This window comes from Ananas comosus, linkage group 23 (genome assembly GCF_001540865.1).
Source record: "Ananas comosus cultivar F153 linkage group 23, ASM154086v1, whole genome shotgun sequence".
Classification (NCBI taxonomy): Eukaryota; Viridiplantae; Streptophyta; class Magnoliopsida; order Poales; family Bromeliaceae; genus Ananas; species Ananas comosus.
This window is the reverse complement of record NC_033643.1, coordinates 4109660-4121594: the sequence shown is the minus strand read 5'-3', so window position 1 is coordinate 4121594 and position 11935 is coordinate 4109660. Positions and strand designations below refer to the sequence as shown.

The following is an 11935-nucleotide window of genomic DNA, read 5'->3' as shown; positions in this document are numbered from 1 at the left end:
TTTCTTTTTTTTAATCATGTTTCTTTTAATTCATTTGCATGACAAAGGACGTGGAGAAATTTTACTCTCTTATAAACTAACTATAGAGAGATAATGTACGTACGGTTCTAACAATGCCTTTGGTTCATACTTATCTTTTCGAGATTTTCAATAATTCAATAAAAAAAAAGAATTATGACGGTGACGTACTAAATAATTTATTCGATAATATTAATCTTAGTTAGAACTAAGATTTATTCCTAAGTACTAATATCATTTCCTTGATAGAGGGGGAGTATTCTCGTATTTAAAGATTGCGTTAATCATAATATGTCTAATCTAGTCCAGTCTTTTTAATCTAACATACTTTTTTTTCTCTCTCCATCTGTTGGTATTTGGTTAACCGAACCGGATGCGCCAATGACGTGTTCGATCCTCGTATTAATAGATTGCATTGATCATATTCTAATTCAACCCACTTTTTCTAATCTAACATACTTTTTTTTCTTTCTCTCCACCTGCAGGCTAGTTAAACCGAATCGGGCGCGGTCATGATCGGGCTCGATCCGACGGTTATTATTTTATCTAATTAGAATAGGATTAATCTCGCTTTTAAATTGAAAAGCTAATTAGAGATATATTCTAGCCATATTAGGATAACAACCATAAACCGATTAGACCTAATCTTTCGCTTCCCTATTAAGGTTTTATAATTCCTTATAAATATATGGGTTATTTCTCATAAGAAATAATAAGAAATAATATATGAAAAAATAGAAACAAAATATTCAAAAATTCGTAAGTAATTTATGAGCCGTCTTGTGAGAGAGAGAAACCACATCCTCCATTAACCTATTATTTTCTAGGGTCTTGAACGGTGGATTAAAGATCGTGCTCATTCATAATTCGATCTACTGCGGGTTTGGAGCGTTAGAAGTTCTTCGTGGATGATTCGAGGACACGTGAATCAACTTCTATGATCCGGGCTCATCGCGTTTTAGCGTCAGTCCCTTCCGGAAATGGTAAGAACGATTACTTCAGTTGTGTTTTACATTAGTATCATAACACTACTAGATTGATTTCATGCCTTAGATTAATTTTTCAATAAGGTGGCATGCGTAGAATTAAATCTACCATCGTTTGAATTTTTTTTTGCATGCTTGTCGGTGTTAATGGTAGATTATTCTATGATGGATATTAGAGCATGATTTGTACACATCTTGTAGTATCTATGTTGTAGATTAAATCTATAAAATTTGATTTAATTTGGTTTTGTATTTTATAAAAAAAAAAAAATCCTTAATCGAAACTTTACGGAAGGTTTATTTCATGTGTAATGCATATCACACTATAAAACTTGTATGATTTGGTAGAGCTCTTCATAAGCTCTCTTTTTTTCTTTTTTCTTTTTTTTTGAGTGATAGATAGCACGCTGCCTGCTTCATTTATTTCATATAGAAATAAACTTTTCTGAAAATATGAATCAAATATGATTTGAACTTGGGTCTCGGGTATCAACCACCAAGTCCTTTGCCACTTGCTCTAGAAATGGTCGGTTCATAAACTTTTTATTGATATATTTCTTGTATGATTTAAAGTTTTACTTTGAGAGTTACGAATTTTACAAATTTTTCGTTAAAATTAAAAATCTCCTATTGGTTGCAAGGCCCATGTTGGGCCGGCCTGCGCAGTGTCTTGCGCGCGCGGCGCAACGAGGACAAAAAAAAAAAAAAAAAAAAAAAAAAAAAAAAAAAAAAAAAAAAAAAAAAAATTTTTTTAAAATCATATTACATGATTAAATATAATCCTATGTATTTAAATATTGTTATGATTTTACTTTTACCTTTATAATATTTGAATAAAATTTTTTAGCATAATATATTTTTATACCTGTTTTTTGTCAAATGGGAGTTTTTATTTTGATAGAGTAAATTATATGTTTTTACTCTCAAATATTTTGTGCAACTTAATTAAATAATTAAAAATTTGACGGAGGGCGTGTGATGTGATTATGAGTATAGCAAAATTTTTTTTTACGCACTATGATCTAATTTTTAATTTATTTAACTAGAGATGCGACAAAATTGAATATATGTATCCTATGCTAATTTTTAAAATATCATAATTGTCACCATTCAATTTCTTACCTTTGATCAAATCAGCAACAACTTGTTTGGAGGCCATTTAATCTCACTAAGTTCACACAATGCGTAGAGAAAGATATTTTAAAAATTAGCATAGGATACATATATTCAATTTTGTCGCATCTCTAGTTAAATAAATTAAAAATTAGATCATAGTGCGTAAAGAANTGATCTAATTTTTAATTTATTTAACTAGAGATGCGACAAAATTGAATATATGTATCCTATGCTAATTTTTAAAATATCTTTCTCTACGCATTGTGTGAACTTAGTGAGATTAAATGGCCTCCAAACAAGTTGTTGCTGATTTGATCAAAGGTAAGAAATTGAATGGTGACAATTATGATATTTAGCATCCTGAAATTCCATATGTTCTCACTAAGTAAGAGGTTCTAAAAAACTTGAGTAATAAAATGGATCAACTCGCAGAGGGCAACAGTGCTCAGGCTCGCCGAGATATGGAAGTGCAGTACACTAAACTTTAATAAATTATGAAGTTCTAATGTTAGAATATCAAGTGGAACTATTCTAGAACTTGTGACGGGTTGTCGAGAGCTTATCGGCATGTAACTAAGTGAATTAAGTGGCCTAAGGACCCGAAAAAGCTGAAATTTCGGATTTTTGCATTGAGTACCGGTACCCCAAACCCGAGTACCGGTACCCAATACAGCAGATTGAGTTGGTAAGGGGTTTTATAGTAATTTCGCATTGAAGGTTATCTTCTAAGCTCTCAGCTCGACTCCCCCAGCTGATATTAGAATGCTGGAGCTTGAGGAACAGGGTAAGTTCCCTGGTTTTCTCTCTCTAAGTTTTATTCTATCTTTTGAGTGAAAACAATTGGATTTGAGCTTATTTCTTTCCTTCTCTTGTTGCTAGCTGGTTTGGAGAGGCTTGGAGCAGCTATAGAAGTGTGGAAAGAAGTGTTTTGATAGTGATTCTTCAGCCCTAACTCAGTAAGTAACTGAGTTGGAGTTTTGCAAGATGAGCAAATTAACTTCTCTCTAGTTTTGGTGTATTGGTAGTAGTATTGATGGAATTCAAGTGTGATGGTTCCCAGTAGGTTATTGGAACCCCTTTGGCTGAGTTTTGTGATCCTTGTAGGTTGGATTTGGTGTACTCCAACCTGAGTTAAGTGGAGATTTAATCTTGGTTCTAAACTAGGTAAGATTCTACCTAAGTTGGGAAAACTTGTGAGGTTCTTATTGGAAGGTTTGAGTAAAGCTTCTAACTAATTTAGTATGACTGGTAGGGTGCTTGGAGACTAAAGAATACCTTCGCTCGCGGGATCGACAAGAGTCGACAACCATTCGATGGGTTTATTCTTACCAAAATGGACGAATTCTCTCTATATCTTCTTTGACATTATGAAATTGGAATAGTTGCATGTTCATATGAATATATGTTTGAATGGATTGGTGCATGCATAAATATGCGTATTATGTCGGATAAAAATAAACTTCTATGTAGTAGAGAAAGGATTATGAAATTGTTTAGCATACATAGATTACTTACTCGTTTAGTATGCATTACATGATATTAGCAAACTTGTATAGACAAGTTAAGTATGACATCATTCAATAGTGAATGGATGTAAAGCTATGAATATGACACTTAGTTTAGATGCACAATTAAGTGAATGATGTTATTATAGTGCTTAACCTTTGAGTTAAATCATGCAATTTCATATTGTAGACATGATGACAGAATTTCTAGCATATCATATATAGTGGAGCTACATACATATACATTTATATTGTGCAATGAATTATGTAGAAACNATGTAAAGCTATGAATATGACACTTAGTTTAGATGCACAATTAAGTGAATGATGTTATTATAGTGCTTAACCTTTGAGTTAAATCATGCAATTTCATATTGTAGACATGATGACAGAATTTCTAGCATATCATATATAGTGGAGCTACATACATATACATTTATATTGTGCAATGAATTATGTAGAAACAATGTGTAGAATACTTTATGTGATATTTCCCATACTTGTGTAGACAAGTTGATTATGACTTTCACATGGCAGAACCAGTATGAATTTCGTGTTCTTGTATATAATCTAGTTAAGTAACTAGAACTGGGCATTATGATATAAGCTCCGACCTAGGGGTCGTGAGATAATATATTTGCATGGTCAGATAGAAGTAATTGCATAATAATTATATACTCCATGTAGTGGAGGCCTATGTAGAAGTACATGACATATGCTATGAGTTTGTATGAACACCATAGTGAATTAGTGACTATGACATTAGTAAACCACTTTTCTTATGTTATAGGGAGTAGTGAATGGACTATATGTGAATATGCGGGTGTAGCCCATTAGAATCATCTATAAGATGTAAATTAGTGTATGCTTAAGTCATATTATCTATTGGTAGAAATATGTCACCAAATAGTTAAAAGTGAAACATGACTTTATGTTAATTGCCGACTTAGTGTCGGGGTAATTATGATTCCATATTTGAAACATGATGATTGGGTATGAGACCTATGGACCTTATACTATGGATTACGCTTGCTTGCCAATGTGCTCATTCGCACATACTTGTGAGGGTCGCTCCCCACAAGCCGGCACTCCGGAGTTGGCCTACGCGACATCAGATCACCCGTGCGGAACTGAGCACCGAAGTGGATTGTCGTGGGTAGTGTTGACTTCCACGGGACCATTAGGTACGGTGCAGCCGAGACTTTACCATAGGTAAGTCTCTTGTTAATTGGGTTAAGTAAATGAGTTTAACCTTAGATGGACATAATAATAAAGGTATTTTATGTCATTAGTTGAGATATACCTAATAATGAACATATTAGGAGGTTGACATTCCTATTGGTCATTAGTATAATGACAGTACATGTATGTTTACACTCCTACTAGTGTACGAAGATAGCTGTATAATATCATTAGCTAGTTAAATTGTGATAATGAAATGCCGCATGAATCATGACATGTAGTTAAAGGTGAACAACTTGTAATGAGTATGAAATACCAAACTTGTATATGCGATGATTAGTATATAAGATATGTTAGAGAACATCTCTTGTTGAGGCGTGTTTATAATTGGTTCATTTTATCTATTTATCGCATTTATCATGCCACAGTTGATCTAGTGGTATATTTCGCCACTCTCAGTGGCTTACCCACTGGGAACAATTGTTTAATAGCTCTTAATCTCATTTGTTGGTTATTTTTGTGCAGAATCTTCCATAACAGAAAAGATTAGGGTTCGTGGTAAGAGATCAGCGGCTAGCTCCCAGTGGGTAAGCCGCCGAGAATGATCAATTATACCCGTAGTGGCACGCAGTGTACTGTAAGAAAGCTGCGACGAGAATATCGCACTGTGAGAGAGTTTGAGAGGGAATCCTCTCGTTGGGTCAATTGTATTGGCCACAAAGTTGCACCATTTTATAAAGTTATTGCACTGCTTGTCGGATTATTCCACTATTTAGAGAGATCTGACACCATTTGTCGTCTGTATTGCACACAATTAATTCTCTATTTTTTTGCATAACTTTTTTTTTAAATTTACCCGAAGAGCAAACAGCGAGGATGACTAATAAGATTGAAGGATTTAGATCGTTTCCCGATGAAAATGTGATGCGACTGTGAAGACAATCAAATCATCTTAATTCTTGGTACTCGGACCGAATCTGTATAAGCCAAAAGTGGCCTGCTTTTACAAAAACGTAAAACTAATGGGCTTTTTATGCGAAGTTTCCAATTATGAATGAAAAATAAAAATGGATCATATGTTGTGCATGTAATATAAAATATAAAATGTATACCTAATTTAAGAATGCGGACATATAGCATTACAAGCGTAGATTCAATGTTGCGAATGAGATCCCAAGTGGAATTGGAAGCAATTAATTCTCCCAATCAGTGTGGATTAAAAACAAAGTAGGAGTTCCACGTAACTCAGGAAAACAGATTTATGAAGTTTTCCTTTTTTGACACCTGATTCAATGAATCTTTTTAGGTCAAATATTATAAACACTAAAAACGAAAGATGAACTTCTAGTATTACTTTAAAGTAGATCCGATTCCTAATTAAGATACCAACAATGGGATGATGCTCAGAGAAAGCTATTTGGATTGGGATTGGAAAGAAAGAAGATTATAAGTGAACTAAAAATTAGCGTTCAAGGACACAAGCAAAGAAACGAAGAAGATAAAAGTAAAAAAAAACAAAAAACAAAAACAGCCATGTTTGTATAGAATCCTCAACTGTTCCCTTTGTTTTCTTTTTGGTTTTCTCAACAAAGAGATAACTAGTGAAAAATCATCAATCCCTCTTCTAACTACTAATACCAACTAATAATAACTGTAAAAGCGAACCGCGACCACCGAATCAGGCAAGAGCTGGGCGGGGAGAACCTTTCACCGTCCGGCTCGCCCTACAGCTCGTCCTGTAAACACATCAGAAAAGTAATCGAGTTAATAATTTATACTTCGGATGAAAGTATCGCAACTTGGTCCATGTAATTTTGACTTAAAACACATTTGTCTTAAGTTCGGGATGTAACTGGCTGCTTGGTTTCTCGAAAAATATAGAAAAAAAAAATCTGACTAAAACGTTTCTCCCGGAAAATCTCTTTTCCGGCTTTCCATTCGTATGGTTCCAAAAAAAACTAGCGTTTCTATAAAAAAAAAAAAAATCCAGATTTCAAAAAAGACGAGCATTTTCATTTTCCAGATTTCGTTTTTAGGAAAAAAAAAAAAACACTAGTTTTCCATAAAAATCTTTAAAAACAAAGAATGGAAAAAAAGCTAGTTTTCCTAGAAACCAAACCAGCAGAAAACTAAAAAAAAGTTTTCCATGAAAAAAAATTTTCTTGAAAATTTTTTTTCCACACTTTTCTGAGGAACCAAACAGCTCGTAAGTGTTTCAACCGAAGGTTGAGGGACCAATTAGCAATATCGGATAGTACAGGAACTACCCAAACATTTATAAGGGTTTTAGAGATTTAGCATACATGAGCAGTCTCCTCAACCTCATCTTCCAAAGAAGCCTGTGCATCAGAGTCGGAGTCGGCACCCTCTGCATCGTCATCATCTTCATCATCCTGCCAAACAATTTTTTCTTTCATAAATGAAACTGAGAAATCGGATAAAAATTACAAGTTATAAACTAGAAAGAGTCCAGAATTAGGAGCTTACGTCCACATCAGAGTCGACACCCTTCGATTCCTGTTAAGAATAAAAAGAAGAAGAGAGGTGAAGACTATCAATATCAACTCTTTGTATCTTTCTATAAATAGGAAATTAATCAAAAGATTTGGCTCAAGATATTATGCGGGGAGTTTAAATTTTGCAGTAACAACAACTCCAAATACGCGATCTCATGAGACAGCACAAAGGAAAGAATTATTGGATGAAAACTAAGTATACCTCCTCTTCTTTCTTCTTCTCGGCCTCATCGAATGCAGCCTTCTCAGCCTGCCAGATTCAAAGAAGCCCCAAAATTATGTTGCGGAATTTTATACATGGTATTAAGTTAATAACGCAGTTAAAATGCTTGAAAAGGCATACATCCTTCAGCTTGCCCCACGTCTCCTCGGCAAACTTCTTAGCATACTCAGGGTCGTCAGTGATCAAAAAGTTATCAAACAAGGTTCCAGATTTAACCTGGCAATAAAAAATAATATAGGTAAGAAATGTGTTATACACGGAACAAGATCGAAGAGAAATAGAAAGACATATAGACCTGCCACAACTCGATGCCAATGTACTTCAAATTTGAGAAAGCATAAATGTAGGGATCATCCTTGAAATCTGCAAAAAATATATAAGATATAGCTTTAGATGTGTCTTTGACTAAATAAGAAAACGCCAAAAAGAGTCTATAACTAGGGTTAGTTTATGATAATTACCTGGGTTATCAATCAATGGGGCCTTCCATTTGCCCTTGTAGTCAGGGTTCTTAATTTTCTAAAAAAAGAGGAAGAAAAAGAAATAAGCAGCAGTTCCGATTTGAAAGGCTTTTCATACAAAATGGAAGTGATTCTCTACCTTTTGCTTCCATGGTCCCTTGTATTCAGGGTTTGGAATAGTCGGTGCAGTCCATTCACCGTCCTCTTCATCATCCCAATCTTCAGGCTGCGTCAAGCAAGCAATAGAAAATTAGAGATAAGAACAAGTAATGTAAGTAACTGGGCACCCAGTAATAGGAAGAGCATTTCCTCCACATTACAAGAGGAGATCACTTTCCAGATTAAAATTTTTTACCTTCTTAGCATCAGGATCAGGAATTTCTTTGGGAATGTCGTCATAACCCTGGAGAGAACATTAAGCCAAGTTAGATCGAGCTCCTGAATAAAAACTAATACATAAAATTTGGTCAATTTAAGGTCCAATTAAGGTACAAAATAACGACCCACCCGACCTACTTTGCTTGCTTAGAGATAATATAGCAAATTTTCCGGATGAAATGTGGGCTAGATTTATGTCAAAAGATAGCATTTCTACAGGGAAAAAAAAAGTTCAAGCACTTTTTAACTGAGACCAGTGCATCACAAATTCTTGTTCCAACTGTTAACGAATCAACAGAAAGTAAGCTATAATACCTCAGGCTTCTTATCCTCCGGATCAGGAATGAACTCCTTGTCATCCCAATCTTCAGGCTGCAAACAAGGGAAATTGTGTTGTTAAGAAAAAGGAAACAATATTAACAAAGTGGACAGATAGGAGGTGTTGCAAAAAAACATGAATATATTTCTTACTTTCTTGGCTTCCGGGTCCTTTATTTTCTTGGGAGGAAGGATATCCCAATCATCATAGATGCTTCCTGATTTCTTCTCGTCGTTATCAATAAGAATGCTGTAAGTGGCATCAGGGCGGATAATGAATGTATAGACATGAGTTAGTTGATCGGTCTCACACGGCACATCCTTTTTAATCAAATGGTTCTTCCCATCACGAGTAAGAATAGCGTGGACCTTTTTGGTGCTGTACCCACAAATATCAGGTCCAAACATGATACTGCAATTCAGAAAAATGTTCACTTGGTAAGATCCCCAGCAATGAAATAAAAATATAAGATTAAGAAGAGAGCAACAAAAGTTCAATTGTCTAAGCCTATTCAACTATCAATTATAATGAAAAGACAACCTGAACTTTCACAATTTTCAATTTACTATCAATTCTTATGACATATTTGTTTAAATTAGCTCCCTGTCAAATCTGAATGCGTTCAACTATTTCTAACAAAATATTTTGTAACCAAACATGATATTCTTTTCTTTAATGAAATATTCTAACAGGACCAATAGAATTTTCAGAATCAAACACAATGACAAGCATAGTAAAATCAAAATAGTCTATTAAAATGCACTATCATTCAAATAAAGTCAATTTGATTTCTTACCTATAAGGGGTATCACCGCCAAACTTCTTTTGATCAACTTCTCCGCTAAGCAGCTTCACATAGCCACCTCCACAGTCTAATTTCTGCTCATGTTTCACAGAATACTGCAGAACTAAGGTCTTATCCTTGTTGGTAAACTCAGGGAACTCCGCGGAAATGGCATAGAACCTATAATCTTCGGAGGTCTGGATGCCTGCATGTGGAGAATTAAAAGAACAAACCATACATTAACAGGCCAATTAAGATGAATTAAATAACAACAGGATGATGCGGAAGAAAATAAATACCTTTATCCTCAGGATCCCCGTTCCATTTGCCAGATGTATAGTTCCATTCGCCGGCCAGGTTCTCATCTTTCTTCCAATCGGATTTAACCCACCGATTCTCCCATCCATCTTAGATTATAAGAAAAAATAAAACGCAAATTATAATAAAGTGGAAAGGATACAACAATACAAACATGCGTAAAGGGATCCTTTATGGATGTTATATAATTATTAGGCCCTATTTGGCTCTGCTGTAGAGTATAGTAGTGCTTTTAAAGAAAAGCATTGTACCAAAATCCAGGCAACAGATCCTAAAGTACAAGCACCTAATTAAAGCTTCTGCTTTTGGACCTTAGAATCTTATTCTGGTCTCCAATGCAACAATACAAACATGCTTAAAGCGATCCTTTATGGATGTTATATAATAACTAGGCCCTATTTGGCTCTGTTTTGTAGAGTATAGTAGTGCTTTTAAACAAAAGCATTGTACCAAAATCCTGCAACAGATTCTAACATAGAAGCTTCTGCTTTTGGACCTTAGAATCTTATTCTGGTCTCCAATGCAACAGAACCCCGCCGCAGCATAACCATTGACTTTTCTATTTGCGGAGCTCTATACTGAATGTGACTTTTGCTGAAAGCAGAATCAGAATTGGGGGGCCTAACAGGCACTTTGTAGTCAAACTCAGCCCAAATGGAGACATCTACCAACAAAAGCCATTAATGTAAATCATGGGACAAGGCAACAACTAACAAAATCACGAGGAAAGAACCACCCCAGATGCCGAGCACCAAATGAAATGGCAACACTTATGAACAAAACAAAACTGGGCAATCCAATCCTATCCTATCGCACAGCAACACCACATAACGCATCTCCACGTGATCGTTAATAACTGGGCACTGAGATCAACAAATACTAAACCCTAGACATAAACCCTAAAACGTATCAATCAAATAATCACGAAAACGACCAAAAATGTGGCGCGATCGCAATATTTGCGAACTATCGCCCCCCATTTCTCCGATCTAAATTTCTAAAAACGTAGAGAGACCAAGGATCAATTCCGCAATAATTGACATACAGACCAGAAATATATTATTAAACAGCATTAATTCGAATCCAAATGCTCATAAATCTCCCCAGATCGTAACCGATTCAACTACTATCGCATCAAAAACCGAGCAATACGCAAACCGATCCAAGAGAAACGGATCAAGGAGTCAATAAACGGAATCAAGCGGCCATAAAACCCTAGATCGGATACAAATGCCGCATCAGACACACCAAATGAAGCGCTAACTATGAGATCTAGAACAACAGGGATCGGAGATTGAAGGGGGACGATCGATACCTCCGAATCGCTCCTCGAAGTAGACCTCAGCAGCGGCCACGGAGGCGAGCGCGAGCGCCACCGCCACCACCGCCGCGACAGAGGCGGCGCCGCCGCGTCGTTGGGACCTCGTCGGAGTCGCCATTGTTACCACCACTCTTCTCTTGCTCTTGCTCTTGCTCTCTCTCTCTCTCTCTCTCTCCCCCCACGGTAGAGAAAGGGACCGGGGAGTGAGATATATAGAAGGGGAATACGCGGTGTGCTCACTACACCGGTAAGGTTACCGCCGCGCGATTCTCGTTGTTGAGCGGAGTAGTGGAGGGGGGTGATTTTAAGGGTGGTGACGGGAACCGCGTACGCGTGGTATAGCTACACCAGGGGTTACCCAATCATACGCCGCGGGTGCGGGACTGAGCCAATGGGAGAACGCCACGTGCGCACATCGACGTGTTTGGGGTTCCAAAATGGAAGGGATCTTTCTTTCGCCCCCTCCAACAATGTTTTTGGCGTTTTTTGAAATTATTTTTTAAAAAAAATTTAACCCGTGTAACGACGAGATTAGTATATAGTACCTTGATTAGGTATGTTTCAAAATTCAGGTCGAATTACTCGGTTCAATCGGTTTGTCTGTGACCCAATATATAATACAGATCGGGTTTAAATTTTTTGAATCGAATAAAATGAAATTTTGTTTGGTTCAACTAATGAACCTGTAAATTTTGTTCTATTTTGGCGAATTGATTGTATTAGTTTGATATTTTATTTTTTGCTCATTTGTGTAAATTTTTAAATTTTACTTATGATTAATTTTTACTATTTTTTTTTATTATCAAAA

General features: G+C 35.8%; 1 protein-coding gene and 2 long non-coding RNA genes across 3 annotated transcripts; 2 read left to right on the top strand and 1 right to left on the bottom strand.

The window, feature by feature from the left end:
* Positions 2796 to 3781, top strand: LOC109728088. Its single transcript, XR_002220911.1, has 4 exons — positions 2796 to 2904; positions 3000 to 3076; positions 3225 to 3284; positions 3373 to 3781. It is a non-coding gene; the product is annotated as an uncharacterized LOC109728088 (long non-coding RNA).
* On the top strand, positions 3934 to 5718 carry LOC109728089. The gene is made up of 2 exons (XR_002220912.1): positions 3934 to 4837; positions 5333 to 5718. It is a non-coding gene; the product is annotated as an uncharacterized LOC109728089 (long non-coding RNA).
* Positions 6236 to 11305, bottom strand: LOC109728087 (calreticulin-like). The gene is made up of 14 exons (XM_020258386.1): positions 11122 to 11305; positions 9788 to 9895; positions 9501 to 9693; positions 8857 to 9115; positions 8701 to 8757; positions 8363 to 8410; positions 8147 to 8233; positions 8008 to 8065; positions 7842 to 7909; positions 7667 to 7762; positions 7526 to 7573; positions 7295 to 7324; positions 7111 to 7200; positions 6236 to 6543 (listed from the first exon to the last, which is right to left on the bottom strand). Exons 1-14 carry the CDS (start codon positions 11243 to 11245, stop codon positions 6532 to 6534), a joined length of 1278 nt encoding a protein of 425 aa, XP_020113975.1. The 5' UTR covers positions 11246 to 11305; the 3' UTR covers positions 6236 to 6531.

What these genes read in the sequence shown, in the direction of transcription:
- LOC109728087 (XM_020258386.1), bottom strand. Translation starts at nt 11,245, where the DNA reads ATGGCGACTCCGACGAGGTCCCAACGACGCGGCGGCGCCGCCTCTGTC. An exon ending in CTTCGAGGAGCGATTCGGAG is followed by an intron (nt 9,896 to 11,121) that starts GTATCGATCGTC and finishes TTATAATCTAAG; the next exon opens with ATGGATGGGAGAATCGGTGG. An exon ending in AGGACCCGGAAGCCAAGAAA is followed by an intron (nt 8,758 to 8,856) that starts GTAAGAAATATA and finishes CCTTGTTTGCAG; the next exon opens with CCTGAAGATTGGGATGACAA.